Raw genomic sequence first — 24338 nt, forward strand, 5'->3', positions numbered from 1 at the left:
ATTAAACTTTGCTTTTCCCAGTGTTCCCTAAGCTTCAAAGAAGTGACTCACCAATAGAACTATTTGTGGACATACTTACCTGAGCCTGTAGAGAGTTCTTGATTAGGTTGTTTTTTATTTTTTTTAATACCTGCTTGGCGGGTTGCTGGAAATGTGTAGACATGGAGTTCTTTATGATTAAAGTTTTATTGGGCAACACACTTTACTCGACATTTCGGGAGCCAAGCTGAACTCAGAAGGAGCACCATGAAATAAGATTATGAAAATCAAGTTTTCTCATTCTCCATTAATCTCAGTACATTAACAGCACTGAGTCTAGATTGGACCTTGGGTGGTTTACTCCACGACTCTGGCTGTAATGTATGAATCAGGCAGAATTCACAGCTTGATTTTCACTTTCATCAGCTAGAGCTTGGCTTTGCAGAAATAAGAACAGTAAAGAAACTTCTGAGAATAAAATGACCACCAGAGTGCTGAAGGACAGCACTTCAGAGATTTGAAATGCTTTTTCTTCTCTTATTTTTTTTTTGGTTTGTTTCTTAAATTTTTCTAATAGGAGCATATATATATTCATTTTTAAATTCTTTTCTTTTCTGGATGGGGAATTAGAAGTTAAATGCATGGTCTGGTCACTTTATTACAGTCTGCTCCGCAGGACAAAAGGGAAAGTTCTCCTGGCATCAGCAGGTCCTCCTTAGCACATAAGCAAAGCATTCACCTGTGTATCTAGTGTGTGAGTAACCGACTTCATCATCTTCTAGTGGAGAGTCTCCAGATCCTACAATAAAACAGAACAGAAACTGCAGCAAGAAAAGCCACATGATATGAAATGTACATTTCAAAGCGTTGCTTTGGCACAGTCCATGCAAGAGGGGCTATGAGAACGCAGAGCCAGGAGTTAAAGCTTCTGTGGCCATTCATGAAGGGAAAGGGGACTTCTCAGAGTGAACCTGGCCGGGCTGATATTGCCAGAGCCAATCAAATTGAGTCTCAACTGTTTTGGACTCACCATATGCCAACTGAAGTTCTGGACTGAGTATAGAGAGAGTCAACTTCACTCTGAGAAGATGCCAATATATATCAATCTCATGCCAGGGGAGATGCAGTAAAATGTGTGACTCAGACCCGGCCCAGTTTCTCTAGCCATCAGAGTCATCCCAGTACGACTGGGAGTTTATGGTACCTGGAAACTGGACCATCCTGTGAAATTAATGGGGGTTGAGGAAAAGGAGGCAAATCAAATGTCCTATTTTAATGAGGAAAGAAATGCAAAGCTGCTTTGGTATATTTGTAGGAAATAAGGGCTGAAAGATCGCAGATCTGGATGATTCTTCAGAACTTTTCACCAAGGCATGAGTAAAGTGCTTCAAGAATCTTGCTAGCCTTGAAAATCACAGTCTCAGAGAGACTGTCTGGATACAATTTTAAATTTTAAACTCATCTGGAAGTAGGAATGGAATCATTTTTAGAATATTAACTATTGAAGTTCAGGGAGGTGGTAAATCCTTATTTTTTTGTTTTATTTTATATAATTCTTACATCATTTTTCATTTTTGAACAATGTAAGCATTTTCATTTTGGTTATATGCCCCATAAAAATCCTTAATTTTTGAAGTGGTAGCAGGCCTCATGCTTCAAAACAGTCATCTTAACTTTAGAGATCTTTCACTCTAAACTTCCTAATCTGATCACTGGCCGGAAAGACAGCACCATCTTGGCCACACATTTACCTACAGGGATCTGCAACACAACAGAGGAGGCTAGTCTCTGTCTTGAGATTGTTCAAATCCCCATGCAGTGTAAGCGAATGAGGAATCGCCTCTGTGCCACTTGCATTCTGGATGAGAGAGATGGTGATTGGAGAAATAAAAGTGGGGAGGTGATGGACACTGGACCATGCCCATTTGGAAAGGACCCCCCCCACCACGCCCCACTAATAAGGCCCAGTTCTATGTTCTGCTTTACTCCAGGTCTCTTGATCTAGTCTCTGGCCACCCAGACAGGTACAAAGTTATACAGACTGTTCATTATTGCATATTAAAAAGTGACCTGAAACCCACTATTAACTCTCAGAAAAGCAATCTAACTACGAGTCAAAAGTCTATGTTCTAATCCCTTGGTCTAGCCAGTCCTCTTTAGGAAATCAATCCCTAGACAAGAATATTAATTATAGAAAAAAATTACACACAAAGATTTCTTTGCAATGTCACTTATAATAGAAAAAGACTAAATATATCACAAAGTCAATATTCTGGTTAAATAAGTCATAGTAAAACCATTGGAAATAAAAGAGCCATTAAAAAATGTTTATAAAAAGATCCAATAGTGTGGGAAAAGCTTATGTTTTAATATTAAGTGAAAAAATATGATATAACAAAATTATATAAGTGGTGTAATTTATAACAATGCAAAATAATCAAATTCAAAAATAAACAATACATAGAAAAGAGTCTATTGTTGGATATTGTTTTTCCTTTTCTTCTCCATGTTGTACTATAAACAAGAATTACTTTCATAATAGAATAAAAACTTGATTATGCATGCAACTCAAAGAAACTTAGTTTCCAAAATACATTTTGAGTATATTAGAGATGTTTAAGAATCTCCTGTTCCTCCCTTCCCATCCTGGCTCCATTTCTCTCCATATTCAGAGCTGATTCCTCTAAGAATTGTTGGATTCTCTCACATTTCTAAGCATCAAATGATCTGTCTTATATTAAGATCCACCCCTTCTTCCCCCAAGTCATCTTGGCCTCCATATATGCATAATCTTCACAGGCAGAGAGAGACTCTGGATTTACTCCTGGCTCAAAGTCAAGAAACCAACTGTCACAGGCTGCATTCTCTGGGAACTAGCTTCCAAGATGGAGTTTAGTGCACAGGATGTTAAGGGTCAACACCCATGAAAGAAATAAGAAGGAAGCAGGTTTGGGCGAAGGGAAAGTCAGCTTCAATGTCAGCCCAATGACAGCCTCCTGTGTCGTGTCATAGCCTGCCTCTATCAGTCATTGGATATAGTCCATCTTGGAATGAACATGAACTTGAACAAAGCAGTCTCAAGGGCTGAGGCCCCCCTGAAGGGGCTGGAAGCTGATGGCTGTCTGAGAACAACAATTGCCCCAGTTCAGACAACCAGGCATTCCGTGCAGGAAGATCTGGCCCATGCCTCTCTGTGACCATCATAACAATACTCACTCATTGAGAGATAACTTGAGATGTGCAAACTCACTTGGGCGGGGGTGCTCCATCAAGAAGGCCAGAGACTGATACCTACTGGAGAGGCAGATGCACTTGCAGTTCACAGCCGCATTTCACCAGTACATGAGCATTCTAAGACATGTTCATCACATATTGTGTATTGTAGTGAAAAATTACATCTCTGACTATAGGGGAATAAGCACAAAATTACCTGATATCAACAGGCTATTACATAGTCAGTAATCAAGTTTGGAATGGGAAATGTGTATTACATACTGCTAAGCAAAAAAGCAGGTACTAGAAACTATATATAGGATCAAGCATGAAATTTTGTGTGTGTACATACATACATATGTATACATACATTTATACACATACATAATATTGAAACTAACATATGTCAAATTTGGGATATGATAACGTGAGATCACAAATCAGTGGGTAAGAGGCCAGTAAATATGCTGGCTATGCATATAAAGAAAAATAAAAACCCAGCCCAATCTCAAGCATACCAAAAAGTCATTTCCACAACAGATTAAAGATCTGCATTTCAGTACAGTACGGAAATGGCATAAAAAGGAGTATTTCACTGTGAGGAAACCTGGCAAATACTACTTCACCAAGGTTGGCAAAGACAACATCAACAGTGGTAAGGCATGGGCAAAGCTCAAAGAAGTGAACCATTTGCACATATTTTGGGGAAAGATACCAGTCTGGAAAAGCAACTGCCTTGGGCAATATTAGAAGTACATGGCTCATGGTCAAAGAGGTTCTACAGGATCAGCTTTCTAGAATGAAACAAAATGACCAACAATCCAAAAAAAAAAAAAAATCACTGTGTATGCATTATCCCATTTAATCTGAACCACCACCCTGGTAGGCTGATAATATTATAGTTGGTTTACAAACAGGGAGACAAAGTCTCAAAGGCCTTAAGCTACTTGTTCGTGTTTGTGAAGCCAGCAAGTGGTAAATCGGCATTCAAATCCAGTCTGCCTGACCTCCTAGTCTAGTATGCTCTTTCCACCTTCTGTGCTGGCATTTTTAAACAAATGAGATAATAGGCTCTGGGATCACTGATAGGCAATCAGCAAATCGCCTCTTCAGTAGGGCAGTAACAGGTATGCCAAGGCAAGAGTGCGTCCCACAAAATCAAGATGAAGAATCTGGGTGTAGCAGAAGGCTCTAGTTGCCTACCTGGAAGTTATTCTCATCTTTCTTCTTACTAAACCCCCCGAGGTGTATTCAACAGCAATATGCCCCTTCCCAGAAAATGATGATGCTAATTTAAAAATCCCCCTTTGCCAACAATTGTTTCAGCGGTACGCATAAAACACAGTATTGGCCAATGGCAAATAAAAAAATAAGTCTGCTTTGTGCACATGGGATATATGGGAAAGATTTTCTCATAAAAGAGAGAACTGAACAAGTAGACACATTTGTCTTCTTTACTCCCTTCCTGCTGTAGAAGCTATTGTGTAAGGATGATTACCTGATTACCTGATGCTATAGCAGCTATTTTGCCACCATGAGGTAAGATGTAACCGGATTAAAGATTTTCATCTGAGGATGGCAGCATGGAAGGATAAAGAGAAACCAGGGTCTATGATGACCCCATTGGGCTACTAAATCAAACTTAGACATTTTATCTCTATACTTCTTGTTAGGTAAACAATAAATTCCCTTCCATTTAAGATACTGTGAGTTGCATTGTTTGTTACTTGTAGTTGAATGTATCCAAACTGATAGACAAATCAATGGAAAATTGACAAGAGACAAAGGAAGTGAAAAGAAAATAAATGGGTATTAGGCAAGCTTTCTCCCAAATTTTCAGTTTACATTCAGCCTAAACTCATATATCAACTTATATAAAAAATAATGACCTGCCTATGTAATGGACATAGGTTGAGCAGATATACTTGGTAAAAGAGCAAAGGAGACTCATCGATAGTGGTGAGAGATTTTGCACAGGGTTAAAAGTAAAAGGGAGAAAAGAAGGGGGAAGGGTGAGATCCTAACAAACTCTTTTAATTCATTTACTAAAGGCCATTCCTTTAGAATTTTGCTTAATTGAAGCTTTATTATGGCATAACCATTCATCAGGCTTCATATGGTTCAGATTACCACTTTTTGGAAAGAATGTTTCAGTGCTTCTTCCACACAAATACAAATTCTACATTGGCTCAGGAGGATTCTGTCCCTCAGCCATGGCTAGAGCCAATTCCATTTATAACTCAGCTCTCCTTGCAGAAACTCCATCTAATCCAACAGATCTTCAAAGAAATAGCCAATCATTTTTTCCAAAGTTCAAAGAAGGACCTTCCTGGCCTCTTGAATCCCAACCTTCCATTTTGAAGTTCAGGTAGATAACATCATCAAGGCACCAAACTCACTTTTAATATCTGTTACATGAATTAGCATTACATCAGGAATTTAGATTTTAGAAGGAGAGCAGATCATTCCTTCCATCACCCAAGTTTTCTCGTTGTGGAGTGGAGTGGGCTGGGATTAGGGGAGAAGGAGTATTTTAGACTAATGGAGAACAGCCAATTTGCTAAAAGTATATATTCTTTTTAGGATGCATGATCCAAACTGACAGATGTACTGTTTCTGTGTGCTATTTTTAGCTTAAAGGGTTACATTTATTTTTTAGGTACTTTGAATACAGCTCTGCAACCTTAATAATTCATCAGAAATTTTTATTTTCCCCTAATCACCATTATTCTAAATGTAATTTTATTTTTTTAAGATTTATTTATTTATTTATACAAGCACTGGGTACAGTCAGAAGCGCGGGAGGGTGAGAGGATTCACCAGAGCCAGAGCGGGGAACAGAACAGGCAGACTGACAAAATACACTGCTGAGGGGAGCAGTGGGCACAGCAGGAGAGGTCTGTCGTGCCATGTGGGACCCTTGCCGGCAGGGGATCGAACCGGTGCTGCAGAGGCTGCGGGCAGCTTCGCAGCCCAGTGCTCAACCACTGCGACACCCGGGGAGGCCCTAAATGTAATTTTAATATTAGCAGAAATCATATTTAATTGTAAACTGCATTATTAATTTCATACTGAAAGTCAATGGGAAAATAAAATTCTCTTTGCAGTAGATTCTGAACCTGAGTCCCTGGGTTCCTAGAAAATCAGTGGAAGGGCCTGGGGTGGGGATGGGGTGTCCACTAATCCCCTGTAACTGAACATGCCTTTTGGTACAAGAATGCACTTTGTGGGGGAAAGGTTGTTGACTTTCAGTAGATTTTATTTTTTAAATTTTTTTAAAGATTTATTTATTCACACAAGAACCAGGGTACAGGCCAGATGTGTGGGAGGGTGAGAGGATTCACCAGAGACAGAGTGGGGAACAGAACAGGCAGACTGACTGAAATACACTGCTGAGGGGAGCAGCAGGCAAGACAGGTCTGCTGCGCCAGGTGGTTATGTCCCTGGCTGGCCGGGGGATCGAACCTGCGCTGCTGAGGCTGCGGACAGCTTCACAGTGGTGCGCTCTCCCCTGCTGCGCCACCAGGGGAGGCCCTCAGTAGATTTTAATAAGGGTCTGTGATCTGAAAAAATATGAAGAGCCACGGTTTTACAATATTATTTATTTAGAAGCATGTTAGAATATTTACTGAAGAAGTATATAGTATCTTTTGATATTTCACTCTTTAATACTGGAGAGGAGAGACAAATATACTTAAAAGGAGGATAAATGATTATCTCTATTAGATCTTAGTGCTTATATTTATATTACAGTTGTCCAATGGAACTTTCTGCAGTGATGGAAGTGTTCTCTGTATGTGCTGTCCAATTGCACATACAACATATAGCTAGTGCAATTCGGAAAACTGAATTTTTAATTTCATTTAATTTTAGCTATTTAAATATAAGTAGTAATTTGTGGCTAGTAGCTCACACACTAGCCGGTATAGGTCTAGACTTAATTAACAAAAAATATTCTATAGGGATAAATCATGTCCATAAATTGCTCAGTGGTGAGAACCATGTATATCTTACCATACATCAAGCATGTGATTGGAAATTGGTGGTTAATAAATGTTGGAAGAAAACAAAAATCTGCCTTAAGTTCTTATGGCACATAAATCATGTGTCCTTATCCTCAGGTCTGGAATGGTTTTATCTTACCCAGTACAGCTTCAGCATATAAATTTGAACCGTGATAATACTGGATAGATGTGGATGTTTAAAAAAAAAAAAGCATTTTACACTATTACAAGCCATCGGGTATTTATTTGCAGGAACCAGATAATTTAGTGCTAACAAATGATTTGCCAGTGGAATTAGAGTGCAGCTGCAGTAAAGTGAAAAAGAAATTTGAAATGGCTTCTGAAAAAAGATCAACTCCAGGACACTGCCAGGAAAATATAAAGATGAAGTCAAGGATAAAACCTTTGTTAAATCAAGGAGGTGTCCAAGAGTACCTGTAGTCATCCAAAAGGCACTTTTAAGGGTATGTCTCACAGGTCCTCCCAATCAAACAACAGAGAAGAGTTTGTATTTATAAGATTTGTGGGTGTGGCTTTTATTTACTACAGTGAACTCCAAGAAGATTCACAGGAGAGCTATAAAGTTCTTAATGAGTTTATATGCAGAAATATCACCAGCATGTCTGAGGGGGACAGAGACATTACAGAATGAAGAGAAGCCTTTGATCCCACAGAATTCTATGGCCAGGAGCATATTTACAGAGCTGTTAAGCTGAAAATATGTGTCAACTTTCCTGAAAAAGGGAATACTCAAAGGGTGGACTCAAGAGCCCAGAGGGCACAACAGAAAGCCATAAAAAATTCTTTCTAGACTGTGAGGTCTGAAAAAGCAACTGTTAATATTTAGCCAGGGAGATTTCAGAATTTCTGTGGGAGAATGACTCCTTTCTACCTCCCATTTAACTCCATTTTTTTTTTAATAGAGGCATGCTTTTTATTTATTTATTTATTTGTTTGTTTTTGTTTATACATGCACTGGGTACAGTCAGAAGCGCAGGAGGGTGAGAGAATTCACCAGAGCCGGAGCGGGGAGCAGAGCAGGCAGAAGGACCGAAGTACACTGCTGAGGGGAGCAGCGGGCGGCAGGAGAGGTCTGCGCGCCATATGGGACCCTCCTCCAGTAGCCAGGGAGCAGCCGGGGATCGAACCGGTGCTGCAGAGGCTGCGGGCAGCTTCGCAACCCAGTGCTCAACCGCTGCGCCACCGGGGAGGCCCTTAACCCCATTATTTTTGTATGAATAATTTATTCATAAAATTACAACCCTGACTATTTTTGTAGAAAAACTTACTCTCAAAAGGTAATAGTCACATCACATAAAGGCAACCTTCTTAAAACAAAAGATACATGATAGGATTTTTCTTAAATGAAATGTCTCTACATTACTGATAAAGTCTATAACAATGCAATTGTAGATTAAAAATCTATATTTGAAGTACCAGTATTGGTTACACAAAAGTAATTTTCATATCCTAGCTTTCACTTATACAATATATTCAACAAGAATATATTCTTTCTTTCTTTTTTTAAATAAATTTTATTTTTATATTCCCCATACAATTGCAACCTCCTTATTTTGACCCCAATCCCTCCCCTCCCAGCCCCCCACCCCCCATAGAGTGTCTCTGGTTCATAGTTTTTTGTTGATTTTGATTTTCACTTTCTTATAGTTATTCGTTTTCCTGGTCCCTTATTTAATTTTTCTAGATTCCTGCTATGAGTGAGACCATCCGGTATTTTTCTTTTTCTTTCTGGCTTATTTCGCTGAGCATGATCCCTTCCAGCGCCATCCATGTTGCTGCAAATTGCATGTGTTTATCTTTTTTGATTGCTGAGTAATATTCCATGGTGTATATGTACCACATCTTCTTGATCCAGTCATCTATTTTTGGGCATTTGGGCCTTAACCCCATTTTTAACAGGAGTCTCTATAGCAGTTACATGATGCCTATCGCACCAGCTGTAGATTGAGTACATTGGGAATAGACAACTTACACCTTTAGTTTTGCAGGTCTACAGAGAACTGTATACAATTAAAGAAGTACAAATGAGGTACCTCACCCTCACCTGAATCTAATATAGATGAGAGTCTGGATTTTGAGCTGTTGCTGTAATGGGAGGAGACTTAGGGGCCTTGGGACAAGGAGAGTGTATTTTAAACACTGGGTACCAAAGGGTGAACTTTGATATGCAGCCTCTAAGATGGCCTCCAGTGATTCCCTGTCTCCTGAAATTCATATCTTTGCATAATTTTGAGTATGGAGTGGGGCCTTGTGACTTTTCTTCTAATGAACAGACTGGCAGGAAGGATGCCATTATCTCTTTTGAGGTTAAGTTATAAAAAGATTGTGGCTTTCATCTTAGACATTCTCACTCAATGGGGCAAGTTAGCTGCCAAGACATGAGGGAGTCCTGTGGAGAGGCCCATGTGGTGAGGGACCAATGTCTGCCAAAAATCATGTGAACAAGGTTGGAAGAATCTTCCCTGACATACGCACACCAGTCAAGCTTTCAGATGAAACCTCAAACCAAGCCAACAACTGGAATGCAACTTCATGGGAAACTCTGAGTCAGCTAAGCCATGACCAGATTCTGATCTACAAAAATACTAACATGACAAGTGGTATATTTTTTTTTTTAATTTTTTACATCAGTGTTCATTTTTAAACAATATTTGCTTCCCCCAACTGCCTCAGGTGTAGTTGCCATAGAAAAAACAAAATGAGAAGAGGAGAGGGAGAGGGGCAGAAAGAGGAGGGGGGAGAGTATGAAGAGAAGAGAAGGGGGAAGAGAGAGAGGGGGAAGGAGAGGAGGAGAAAGAAGAAGGAAAGGAGGGAAGAAGAGAGGGAATTTGGTTTAGTCAGAAGATTCCAAGTACTTCTCAGCCTTGGTTTTCTAGCCTTCTATTAGGTCACTGCAGAAAATGTCGTGGATCCATAACCCGCATCCCTTTTATCCAGAATTATGTACCTATCTCCCAGCTGCTGTGAGCATGTGGTTGCTAATGGGTCACAGCTGCTCTGTTCTCCAGAGAACTGTCCACAGCTGATTGAGTCACTTCATTCACTCCCACCGTTTCCCTGGAGGCAGCCAACATTTAGTTGAAATGGGGAGACAGAGGTCAGACTTCTTGCCTTAAGCAGTGGGGTAGAAGTAGGGGTACACGTAGGGGTAGGAGGTAGAGATTAGGTCAGAGTGCAACCCTGCAGGATTTATGTCCCTGAGTCCCTTGTGGTGCTAGACTTTACCTGACACTAATACTTGTTTGGCTCTGTTTATCCTCCCACCCTTATATATAGATCTTTCCCAAGAACATTCCCTTAACAAATCATGGGGTCTGCTTCTGGGGAACCAATTCAAGATAGCCATTCAATTTCTATAGAACTCCAACACCCCATCAACTCAAACACCCCATCAATTGTGCCTTTTGGGGTTGCCACAAAGGTTAAATGGCATATGGATGTTTTTAAAATACTATATTAAAATACTTATTGTTATCCTTGGTTTGTTTTAAAAGCTTCTCATTTGATGGTCATCATCACATTTTCTGTTTAGTTCAGTGTGTGAATAATGACAGTTTTCATTGCCTTCAGCTGCTATGCATGTAAATGAACTGATAAAACAATAAAATAATAAAAACCTGTATCTGGTCCGATAATGATTTTCAAGAATTGTTTTAACAGGGTCTCCCTGGTGGTGCAAGGGGTTAAGCACCCACTATGAAGCAATTGAAAGTCTCTGTAGAAAGAGTTCGATCCCCGGCCGGCCAGGGAGCAACCCACGTGGCGCAGCAGACCTCTCCTGTCTCGCCCGCTGCTCCCCTCAACAGTGTATTTCAGTTAGTCTGCCTGTTCTGCTCCCCACTTTGTCTCTGGAGAGTCCTCTCACCGCCCGCATCTCTGGCCTGTGCCCCAGCTCTTGTATGCATAAATAAATAAATCTTTAAAAAAATTGTTTTAACAATTAAACATAGCCAGGAATCTCAGTGCTACTAAAGTTTTCTGGACATATTTTTAAATTCCTCTGTCTAAACGAAATTGTATGATTTATGACTCAGAAAATCATATTAAAAATATTCGATTTATGACTACCCCCAAAAGCCACATACTCAATCCTCGCCAGTAAAATAAACTGCTGTCAAGTTTTGTCTCTGAATTCGGATGAACAGATGGACAGATGGTAAAATTTCCCTTGGGAAAAAGTGATGAACCAAGATAGCACCATTGTTCATCCTTTGAGGCAGGAAAATCCTGTGGTTCCTTAAATGCCTTCCCAGCCTCACGATCTTTAAAAATAGTAGTCTACAGAAAGTTGGCATATTGTTGTGAAGTATTACTACTGAGCCTCTCACATTCTTGTGGCTCGTGTTAACACATATGAGGTATACACACATTTGGGGGGATACCGGAGAAGGAGGACAGAGAGTATAGTGGTAACCCCTTCGCTCATCCATGGGTAAATTCTCAAGGGTGTCTTAGCTGAAAAGTTCCCATATATGGGGTGGGTGTGGGCTTTGAAGAAGCCCAGGAGTGAGCCTGACTGGCAGGGGAGACCGGTGCTGAAATGTCCTGGCTAAGTTTCAAGACAAAGGAGAGATGTCCAGGAGCTGCATATAAATGTGTAAGTTTGAAGGATGGTGCAAAAAGACAATTTAGCTTTTCAACAGCATCAACCCTAAGACACAGGCCCAGAACAGATGAAAGCCCAAGGGCAAGAAAAGGAGGAGGAGTGAATAAAGGAAGATGATGCTTGCTCCCCGTGGTACAAAGGGATCCAGAAAGATCAATCTAAATTTTTCTCTAATCATGGGAAGCAGATGGAAGGTAATGGTTATGGCCAATGGTTGTCTTGGGGGAGAATATTCACCAAAATGCTCAGGGGCAAGTTTACAAAATGGGAGTCGTTTACAGTACATCTGACATTTACCTCTCCATCACCATCCAAAGAGCCTCACATGTACCAGTCCACTAGAGTAATATGTTTCAAACGCTCGACCCAATTTGATGGGTCATAAACAGTATTTTTGTAGTGGAATAGAATTTAAAATGTCAGGGTGCACTGCACCTAGTACGTATAAACACTACTTTGTGCAACTTTTGTTTCAATTGTGTGTGTGTGAGTGTGTGTGGTAGGGTGTCCCCAGTTTGCATGAGAAAGCCCCATTTTGTGCCTGTTTTTTCAGCATGATCATCAGCAGCACCCCCGTTCACACTCCAGAGTGTCCAGATTTGGGGAAAGAAGACTATAACCCACTATGGTGGAGGACTAGGGGTGCTTTGGTGGTGGGAAAAATATGGTTACCACACCCGAGGGGAGAAATCCTACATTGTGAAAAAATAAACAAGGATGTTTCAAAAATAATTGTACAAGAAGTTGATGATAATCATACTATATACTATATAGCTTTTTTGTCCTGTGGGTCCCAGCGGATTGTAAACCCTACAAACTGTAATGCACAATTAAATACTTGGCTAAACAAAAAAAAAGGTGTCCTGAATTGGATAATAAATAATAATCTAGTAGACTATATTTCTTCCTATGGCTCTTCATCAAAATGATTGGAAAAACAGTGATTTAGACTATTTTGAAAACCTAGGGCCTCCCCTGGTGGCGCAGCGGTTGAGCGCTGGGCTGCGAGACTGCCCGCAGCCTCTGCAGCGCCGGTTCGTTCCCCGGCCGCCGGTGAGGGTCCCACAAAAAAAAAAAAAAAAAAAAAAAAGAAAAGAAAACCTATAGGTAGCTTGTCCAGTTAATTCTTTGTTTCTCTCCTCAAAATAGAGGGTTATGACTATCTGAGAAAGGCTTGGGGTGGCAGGGAGCTGGGGGAGGATAAGAGGAAGTGTTTGCTTTCTCTGATTTGTTCAGGAGGTGGAGGTTCTGTTAGGGGGAAAAGGATGTCCTAAAGCTAATTCCATACAGGCTTTGTGGACTCCACCCCCAGCCCAGGCCAAAGCCAAAGACACTGGGAACTCCAAATCCCATCCCCACCAAAGGGAAGGTGGCTGGGACCTGAGGGTGGGGTTAAGCAGCCAGGTTGGTATAAAGCCAGACACGTGGGTTTTGGGGGGTCCCCCAATTTGGCTCTCCACCAGCTCGCAGAGTCCGGCCAGCTCTGAGAGTGCCTTTGGGTTTCCAGGTCGGCAGATCGGGTAGGACGCATTAAAGACTTTATTTCCCTATTTTCTCCCTGAGTTGTACATTTTCCTTATTTCCTTTTCCCTTGTAAATAAACCTTTTATTAACCTTTTGTGTGTGTCTGTAGTGGAGTATTCATAAGTCCCTTTTAAGAGTGCGGGTGAGGACCCATAGCCAGGCAACCCGATCAATATCGGGGCTGTCCTATAACAGTTCTATCCCTTGAAAATGAAGCAAGTACCAGGTTTCCTCAACCACTCACGGCCATCCTCTCTGCAAGGATACACACAGTTGAAAGTGCCCTGGAATTCCACCCCTATCTGGTCTTTACTGGGGAAGCAACTTTCCTTTGCTGAGTTTCAGTTTGCTCATCTGTAAAAGCAGCGACAGTAGTGGAGAGAAGAGCGCAGTAAACATTTTCGAATTGTTTCCCAGAACATTGCTCATCTTCACCCTCGGCTGCGATCACTGTAAGTTAGGCAAATCGTCTTGCCGGCCTCCTCGTCCTCCTATGGCTAGCACCGCACAGTTACATTACCGTGGTGGTGAATGACTCCAGATGTGCTCAGGTGCCTCTTTTCCATCACCTCTTTCAACCCCAGGAGATAGAGACAATTTGGGGGTGAATATCCACCCGGGGAGGGCAGAGACTCTCGGCTACTGTGGCCATGACCATACTCTCAGTTCAGAGAAGTATGTGAATATTGATTACAGGAGAAACAAGCATCAAACTCTTATGGTAAATCCTGTGCAAATTCACAACTATTTGTGTCTGTCTTCAAGCTATTGCCTGACCCACCTTAAAACCCTACCCCAGCTCTAAGTTTCTTTCCTGTTTTAAAAGCTCTTTCAAAGCCTAGCTCCTCGTTTGTCTTTTCTAAAATCTTTACTCTAAATGTCATTGTCATTGGGGTCCTCTATTCCCATTTCTGAATTAGCACTGACCTTAGATGGCTTTGGATTTTCAGAAGTTATGTCGGAAGTGTGTGTGCAGGTTGTTTTCCAGCTCAACATCAAACTCCTCCAGGAATATGGTTGCGTTTTGTCTCCCCTTAGTGCCCCAGTGAAACAAGGTTCGCCTCCACCAAGAGGTCCTCTCTCCCCTTGAGGTTTTAGTCTATACACTCACTCCTTGATCTACCTGAGCTGCTCCCCCAGGGTCAGAACAAGACATCTATCGCTCTCAGCGCAGGCTGTACTTACAGCAACAGATACTGTATTTAAGGGACAGAAAAAAATGCAAAAAAGCTGCCCAGATAAAGCTGCAACTAGTACATCATTCTTGGCAGTAAACTAGCAGTATCATTTACAAATTTTGGCGCATCATGGCAACACTGAGAACAGGACTCAGCAAAGAGAGATCCTAAGAAAAGAAAAGAAAATCACAGTGGTGTATACTGGGAATGGCAGGGAGCAACTACCACTTAATTGCACAACTGAAGAATGATATTTAAATACAGCAGATTAAATAGCAGAGAGAGGAGAAAGAGAGAGAGAGAGAGAGAGAGAGAGAGAGAGAGAGAGAGAGAGAGAGAGAGACTGAGACTCTACTCAGGACTAGAGAAGGAGGGAGGAGCAAGCTGTGGAGAGTGCTGGAGGACTGTGGGCACTTTGGTGGTGAGAAAACTATGGTGACTGCACCTGAGGGGAGAAATCCTATATTGTGAAAAAATAAACAAGGATGTATATAATAATGAAAAATTGAAAAACAACTTCCCCGGGAGAGTCAAATTCTGAAGGCAAATAGAAGATGGACTTGGAGTGATGGCAATTCTAGTCTTCAAAATGATGATCTGCAAGCCTGTGTGATGTGTGTGGGACAGCCTGAACCCCAGTACACCACGCCTGGGTTTGACAGCCGTCTACATGGTTTTTTTTTTGTTTTTTTTTTTGAGAAAAACTGGACCCCTCCTTTTGGAGAACAGCTTTATTCCCCTTGCCACCCATGTGGTTCTTTGTGGACATGCTTTATCCTATCCCCTGACCACAGGAATGATCACATGAGCCAAACTGGGACAATCAGATCCTTCAGAGAATCTTTCTCTGGGGGTAAAAAAAAAAGGAAGATGTGAGCTCTGTAGTTGCCAACGACAAAGGTTAAGTTTCGTAAAGGATGCTGACCTGAGAGAATGGACGCATTAGAGACAAGCAGAGACAAACCAGAAAAAGAAGGCAAGAGAGATCCCACAGTGCTCCACTGTTCCTCACCCACCACTATATCCCTGCCCTTCGCTAGAACGGTAAAGTCTCCCTTTTGCCAAGTTAATTCATGATGGATTTCTGTCTCTTGCCAGGAAGTTTTGCCTCCTGCATTGTTGGTAGGAATGTAAATTGTTGCAGCCATTATGGAAAACGGTGAGAAATTCCTCAAAAAATTAAGGTAGAACTACTATATGATCCAGCCATCCCACTTCTGGGCATTTAACTAAAGAATAAGGAAACACTAATTCAAAGAGCTAGATACATGCCCACAGGCATCACAGCATTATTTACAACAGCCAAGAGCTGTAAACAACCTGTGTTCAGGGAAAGTGATGAGACAAAAATATGGTATGGATATAATCACACAGTGGAATGCCACTCTGCTGTATTAAAATAAAAGATGAAGTCCTACCATTTGCAACAACATAAACGGAACTAGAGGTTATTATGTTCAATGAAATAAGTCAGGAGAAAGACAATATATAGGTCATTCATATGTGGAAACTAAAGAAACAAAGGAAATGAATGAACTAAATAAAAAATAAACTTTTAGACTGTGAGAAAAAAACAGTGGTCCCAGGAAGGGGAGGGAAGTATGGGTGGGTAAATCAGGTGAAAGGAGTCAACTGTAGGGTGATAGATGGAAACTGGAATCCTGGAGGCAAATGTAAGGTTGTATATACAGATGTAGATTTAAAAGGCGGTGGACTTGATACCTAAATAATCTTATAAACTGCCATCTGCCTCCAGATGGCAGTCCTAACAGACCATCATAACTTCGATTAGAAAAAAGAGTTCTGACTTAACTAGTAGGCCATTGATTCACATCAGAATGAAATGAATGACAACTTAGGGCATGACATCTGGTTTGCAGTCAGAAATCAGTCTCTACATATTGCCTCCAATTCCTATTTCAAAACAATATTGTAGCTCAGATTTTAAAATACATTAGGGTGCTGTTCAATACATTTAGTGAGACCAGCTTTATTTCTAATAAAATACATTAGATCAGAAAAGGAAAATAACATGGCCTCCCTGGTGGCGCAGGGGTTAAAGACAGTGCTATCCGGCTACTGGCAGCCACTACAGCATGCGTTCGACTCCCAGCCAGCCAAGGAGCTACCCACACAGCGCAGCAGACTTCTCCTGCCTCGCCTGCTGCTCCCCTCAGCAGTGTATTTCAGTAGATCCACCTTTTCTGCTCCCCACTCTGTCTCTGGTGAATCCTCTCACTGCCCCCCACACCTCTGGCTTATACCCCAGTTCTTGTATGCATAAATAAATAAATCTTTAAAAAAGGAAAAAACAATAAATACATATAACACACTGTACACGGTACAGGTTGATGAAAGTTTTGCTTCAGTATTATGTAAAGCTATATATATTTCTCCACTGTTTCTATAAAAGTAGTTTAATTTTAATTTCTCTGAATTCACAATCAACTTTATAATCAATGGAATAGCACAGTCTAATCAGCACATTTTTTCTTCTTAGTGTTACCAAAACAACCAATGCAATCTTAGGTTTGATGCACATATGTGTGTATGCTCTGGATTGGGATGTAAAACATATACCTACTGTGGGCAGCATGCAAAAGAATGTTACATCTGAGGAGCTATGAACCTATACGTATGAGCCATATACAGTGTTATAAACCAATGTCACATAAATAGAATTATACAACTTAGGAAGAGATTCCCAAATTGTTCATCAAACACAGCTATCTACATGCATCGATGAAAGCATTTCTCTTATTTACATATTGCTTTAACACAACTTATTATACTAAGGGTTCCCCAGAAGTCTTCCTTCTCATTGTTGAAACCCCTTGATCTTTATGGGGAAAGTTCAGGGAACAGGACAGCTAGTGGAGGTACAGGCTCTTAGTGTGGTTTGACAAAAGCAACTTGCAGCCCCCTGCCCAGTCAAAGTAAGGCCCAAGAAAGGGACCCATTGGCTTGTAACCCTCCAAGGATTTCAAGGCACTGACACAGGGAGCCCAAGTGACCTTTAACCTCCAGATGGCAGTCCTAACAGAGCATCGGCAAACCAGTTAGTTATTTTATTTATACAAGAGCTAGGGTACCGGCCAGATGCGCGGGAGGGTAAGAGGATTCACCAGAGACAGAGCGGGGAACAGAACAGGCAAACTGACGAAATACACTGCTGAGGGGAGCAGCAGATGAGACAGGAGAGGTCTGCTGCGCCATGTGGGACCCTCGCCCGGAGGCCGGGATCAAACCTGCGCTGCAGAGTCTGCAGACAGCTTCACAGCGCTGCGCTCAACTGCCAGCGCCACCAGGGGAGGCCCCAAATCAGTTAGTTATAATTTGAACTTGGAAACTGTATTTCCAATGGTGTTCAGGTCCCCTGGAAAGTCCACAAGAGCCACTTCAAGTCATAATGTAGTTGAATTCTAGATGTGCCTGGGGGTGATGCAGTAACCGCTAAAGGGAAGGAGATTATCCTTTTCCAATGCATGCTACCTCCCACATCTGCTTCCCCCAAGACTGCCCCCAGACACAGCCTTCAGGCTCATTCTACGGTCAGTGCAATCAATCTACCAGTTGGCGGTCTTGATGTGTTGACCTAGAGTTTAACAAAGAGACTAATATAGATACGAGTATTAATATGTGTCCCGGTTTCTCTTACTGAGAGTCCTGTGGTCCAAGAATTCAAAGCTCAGAAACTCTAGATGCAAGCACAAATCATCATTTGTGTATCTTGACTGCTCTCAAGGATGCTGCAACTTGTCAATACAGGAGCCTCAGGCATGTAGGCCCCCTTCCCAGCCCCTCACCAGACAGAAGCCTGCAATGTGAATGAAGCTCCCTTTGTCTTTCCTTCCAGTCAGCAGTAAGCCCCAGGGCCAGGCAAGACTGTCTGCAGGGAGGGAACTGGCAGAGCTGGTGACATCCCCCTTTGCAGGGATGAGGCCAGGGCTGAGAAAGTGATCAATGAAGAAATATATGCACTTAAGGGAACTCTGCCAAAGCCATGTCTTTCTGTGTAATATTCCAGGACCCTGATGAGCAGATACAAGCCTAGAGTAAGAAAGAAACAGCCAAAATAAATAAATAAATAAAAGTTACATGAAATGAAGTAGCAGATTCCTTCAGCTTCTCACATGCAGGAGCAGCTCTGTGTAGCATCACTTTATTTGCCCCTATTGACCAAAGTTGTTACCACTGAGGCCTACGTGTGTAGCTTGCAAGGGGAAAAGGAATTATTATCTAGAGGACAGACACTACCCTAGGGTGATTTACATAAAGTATTTGATTATAAAGCCTATCCAAAAAGAAAAAGGAAAGAATGCACACACACAATTTTGTATCCCGGACAAAAGTGATCAGTAGTTGTTTTGTTGGTATTAGCTCTTGAAAGTATTTTTAGATGTATGTCAGTCGTATCATATTCAAATTTTATACCACAAGATCAAACCAGGCGTGGGTCCTTTTTCATCATTAAGGATGCATCAAAAACTAAGACATGAGCATTTTTCAGAGAATAAATGCCCATGTCTCCTAATACTATCATCCTTCAGTGAAATGCTGGGCGAGGAATTCAAAGGCAAGTGTCATACATGGGAAAAATTCTAAGCAGGCTTTTCCTCATCTCCTCAGGTAAACACACACAAAAATTCTCAAATGTTAGCAAGTGGCAACTCTTTGTTTATTGTAATATCTTCAGCAAGTAATGGGATAGTCTTGCCTCTGAGAATTTTGTAGTTTGTGAGTCTGAGGAGCGCAGTTTGAGGAGGTGTGTGTTTCCTTCAGGTTATCAGATTACCAGATTGTTCTGATGCAATTCCACGAAATACACTTAAGCTGAAAATGGGAACCAATTTCAAAGTCAAGCTTAGGGCTCTGTTTCAGGCAGTGTGGGGGGTCACTACCTGAATATGCTCACACAAGGGTGAAAATTCTAAATGAGGTTTTTATTTATTTTTTAAATTTTGGAATCCACTTTTGAGTAGATTGAGCAAGAAACTAAGGACCACCAAAGGCCAAGACCTTTGCAAAAGTAAAAGCTGGTCAGGTGAGCAGAGTTTGAGGCTCCCCTTTCGTTCTGAGGCCCATTACCAAAACTGAGCTTTGATTTCCATGGACCAGTGGGAGACTCAATAAAGAAGACACACTCCAGGGTCTCCCTGGTGGCGCAAGGGTTGGGATGCAACCTATGAAGCTGTCCATAGCCACTGCAGCACGAGTTTGATTCCCGGCCAGCCAGGGAGCAACCCACATGGTGCAGCAGACCTCTTCTGACTCGCCCCGCCGTTCCCCTTAGCAGTGTATTTCAGTCAGTCTGCCTGTTCTGTTCCCCGCTCTGTCTCTGGTAAATCCTCTCGCCCCTCTCCCCCCATACACCTCTGGCCTATACCCCAGTTCTTGTATGCATAAATAAATACACCTTTAAAAAAAAAAAAGACAAACTCCGGAGACCACTCAATAGTTTCAGAAGAGACCTCCCACCTCCCCTTACTGCCCACCTAAAGCTGAGACACCAAATGTCTACATGTTCGGAGGAAAGAGGCACCTGGAGATAAATACACCTCAGGTATGGGGGCTCCAAAGAAAAGTTCTGGTCTCCTACCGTGGCACTGAGTAAACGATGAGAAAATGCAACCACATTGTTCTTGTTGCTATTATTATTATTAAAATTCCATCAACACCACTACTAACAATAATTAAAACCATGAGAAAAAATAACAATAAAAATATAACAAAACAAAACAAAAATAAACAGACAACTATAAATCAGAGACATTCTGCAGGGGAGGGGGAGGGAGAGGGATCAAAACGAGGGTGGGAACAGCACAAGGGACTATGGTGATGGTGCACGGGTGACCTGGTGGTGGGAATTCTATGGGGTCTACACCTGAGAAAAGAAAACAAACATTATTAAAAAAAGATGTAAAATATATATTAACTAATTAATTAATTTAAAAAAACATAATGATACCATTTCACACCCAACCAGTTTTAAATTCTGGCAAAAAAAAATTTAATCTAATAGGATCAAATGTTGACAAGGATGTTGAGCAGTGGAAACACATATTGGTGGTGGAAGTTTAAATCAGTACCAAGTTAAAATTTAATTTTTGTTCAATAATTCCAAATTATTTGCTAATGTCAAAGTTATGCTGGCACTGTGACCCAGAAATTCTACTCTTAGGCATTTATTCTAGAGAAATTCCTGCACATTGGTCCAGGGAAATGAACAAGAATCTTCCCAACAGCGCTGTTTATAGTAACATAAAACTAGCAACAACCCAAGTGCACACTGAGGGTAGTAGGAAGAGACCAAGATGGTAATAGAAGACATTCCTTGCTTCATTCCCAAAAGGAACAACAAAGAAGATCTTCCAGGAATAGGATGTCACGGCAAGAATCCCACAATATACAGATGAGGCAGAAGCACCCAGAGACCAGCCTGCACTTTAGAGACCAAAACAGACTGTATTAGAAGGGAAGCCCAGGACACCCACTGCATCGCTGTGACAGAAGGTGGGTGCAGAGAAGGCTTCAGAGACATCAGTCTGGGGTGGAGGGAGATGGCAGGGCTGCTGGCCCCCAATGGTCTCAGGCGAGGGAAGAGCAAAGACGGGGTGGAAGCACATCCCTGGTGGCGCAAGGGGTTTAGCATAGCACTGTGAAGCTGTCCACAGCCTCTGCAGCACGAGTTCGATCCCCGGCTAGGGAGCAAGCTACATGGCACAACAGAACTCTCCAGTCTCGCCTGCTGCTCCCCTCAGCAGTGTATTTCAGTCAATCTGCCTGTTCTGCTCCCCACTCTGTCTCTGGTGAATCCTCTCACACACCCCCACACCTCTGACCTGTACCCCAGTTCTTGTATGCATAAATAAATATTAATAGAAAAAAGATGGGGTGGGAGCACATACATTAGCCCAGGTGATGTCTATAATGGGAGAGCGCAGGTGCTTCACATAGGTTGGTACTCTGACAAGGAGGAAAACAGGGACGTGTTCTAGGTTTCACTCCCCTCTAACTCAGGCTCTGTACTGGTGCCATGAAGGGCTCTACCAGTGAATACACTGCTGTGTCTGATTTGGAACCCCAGCGAGCAGGGTTAACAGTGGGGCCACACACATGAACCAGACCTCTACCCAGCACATCCACAGCAGTGGTTGGTCCTCTCTGCCCTTCAACCACCCTGCCGAGTGCCTAAGACAGGCAGCAGTAAGGAAAACACATAAAGTCATAGAATCACATGCTGGTAAAGTAAGAGATACGCAGCTTTGTTCTAACTTGCTGATTAGTGATGGGTAGGGACAATTGGACTTTTAGTGGTAAACTTAATGTTGTATATGTAGATGTTGATTTATAATGATGCGTGCACCAAAGTTATATAATGTTACAATGTAATGTCACCTCAACAAAAATACAACAAAAAAATAAGCCAAGTAGAGCAAGGATATACTATGGCATGTGTTTACAAGAGACTTTTTTATAGGAATGTCAATGAATAAACTACAACCACACAATAACATGAACACATCTTAAGAATCTAGTTGAAGGTAGCAGTTAATTCATTAATTTCTTATGCCACATAATTTTGCACTGTGTACAGTGAGATAAAAAAATATCCATTCTGGTGTGGCTGAAACTGGTAGCTAGTTTTCCATATGAGAGAAAAGATAATTATTCAAATAAAAAATAAAAGAAATAGCTTCCTTGATTTGGAAAAAAGGGCAATTTATTTTTAAAATACAGTTATTAAATTGTATAAGGATGCATACAAATTGACAAAAGATGCAGTTAAATCCCATGAAAATGCCAGTGTATGGAGTACATGTTACCGAACACTCACAGTTTCACAGGATTCAACCTAACAGGATGTCAGAATAATTGATAAATACAGATTTCAAGATAGTGATTACCACTGGTTTGGGGGAGATGAAGTGATCAGGAAGACAAATACCAGGTGACTTTACTCATTGTGGAATATGAAGAAATAACACAACGGGACAAAATTAAAGCAAAGCAGGGCCTCTCTGGTGGTGCAGCGGTTGAGCGCTGGTTTGCTAGGCTGCCCTCAGCCTCTGCAGCGCCGGTTCGATCCCCAGCCCCTGGGTAAGGGTCTCACATGGCGCGCAGACCTCTCCTGCCGCCCGCTGCTCCCCTCAGCAGTGTACTTCGTCAGTCTACCTGCTCTGCTCCCCGCTCTGGCTCTGGTGAATTCTCTCACCCTCCCACGCTTCTGACTGTACCCAGTGCTTGTATAAATACATAAATAAATCTTTAAAAAAAAATAAAGCAAAGCAATACCTTGAAATCTAATTGTAGAACCAAAGCTACCAAAGAGGGACAGTGGGGTGTGGGGAGCAAAGGAGGGAGAAACCCCAAGGGACTATGGTAGAGGACTATGGGTGCTTTGGTGATGGGTGTGGTGTGGCAAGATACACTTGAGGAGGTGTAAACTTATAACCCTAAAGCATATACAGTACTGTAAACCAACATTACCTTAAAAAACTTAAACTAAAAAAAAAATCTAGTTGAGGGAAAAAGCAAGTTGAAAATGAATACATTGAGTATGAGTCCACTACTTTATACATAGGTCAAAAGCATGTAACAATACATCCTATGTTCTTAGGAATATAAATATGTCCAACAGTACTATAAAGGAAATCAGAGGAATGATAAGCCCAGAGTTAGGAAATTGGTTACCTCTGAGGAGCTGGAAGAAGCATAATGACGACTTCAAGGTCAACCTTACATTTTTTTGGTAATTTTTTTTTGGTAATTCTTTTTAATAAACTGGCTGGTAACTACAGAAGTGTTTGCTTTTTATTACCTTATTATACAAACATTTTTTGTTGTACTCAATGCTTAATTTCAAAAACATGTTTAAAGCCAGAGCAATTATAATGTTTTTGATGCAAAAAGTTGGTTAGTTTTTCATTTGTTTGCAATTACAGGAACTTGTTTATTCTAGAAGTTCTTAAGAATGACTATTTTGGCCTCAACTAAAAGGCCTGCTTTGTCAATAAAATTAGGCTTAGTTCTGGAATGATCTCGAAAGACAATGTATGCTGGGCCTCCCTGGTGGCGCAGGTGGTTGAACTCCGCACTGTGAAGCTGTCCACAGCCTCTGCAGGGCGGATTCGATCCCGGCCGGCCGGTGAGAATCCCACATGGCAAAGCAGACCTCTCCTGTGTCGCCCACTGCTCCCCTCAGCAGTGTATTTCTTCAGTCTGCCTGTTCTGTTCCCCGCTCTGTCTCCGGTGAATCCTCTCACCCTTCCGCATATCTGGCCTGTACCCCGGTTCTTGTATAAAAATAAATAAATCTTTAAAAAGAAAGAAAGAAAGAAAGAAAGACAATGTATGCTGATACCAGCTTCAAGGACTGAGAGTATACCAGTGAGAATTCAAAGGTTGGAGACATAGGCATCATGGTCTATTCTCAATTGGATATTGACATTTTACCTCTAGTATGGTCTAAAGTTTTCCCTTAAAGATCACCTAAACCTTTCTTGCTTTAACATGTATGCCAACACCCTACCTTTGGGTCATCAGTGCTCAGGAGAAGCTTTCTGTGTCGGGCAGATACTCCTGGGAAAGGGCTACAAAAGGGCTGATGATGGTGTATTCAATGGGACAGAAGAGGCCATTTGCAGCTCAGGCAATAAAACTGGGTCAAGTGGAGGAAAGGCCCAGGGCATGAAATCTCTCAAGCAGACAGTGGAACTTCCCCTCTCTGCCCAGGGAAGAAAGACTAGGAAGTGGGAAGCACTATGACAAGATTGGAAGGGATATAAATCCTGGGGAAGAATAAACGGGGAA

At 41.6% G+C, this 24338-nt stretch overlaps 1 protein-coding gene across 1 annotated transcript in view; it reads right to left on the bottom strand.

Annotated features, from left to right (window-relative positions):
• SRPX (sushi repeat containing protein X-linked) overlaps positions 1–24338 on the bottom strand; it is a gene marked incomplete at both ends in the record, with an annotated part of 119953 nt that overhangs the window by 62056 nt on the left and 33559 nt on the right. Inside the window, one exon of the mRNA XM_084258098.1 lies at positions 719–778. Coding sequence (XP_084114224.1) covers positions 719–778 — 60 coding nt within the window. The remainder of the gene's footprint in view (positions 1–718; positions 779–24338) is intronic.

The sequence above is a fragment of the Talpa europaea genome, assembly GCF_964194135.1.
Source record: "Talpa europaea genome assembly, chromosome: X".
NCBI classification, from domain to species: Eukaryota; Metazoa; Chordata; class Mammalia; order Eulipotyphla; family Talpidae; genus Talpa; species Talpa europaea.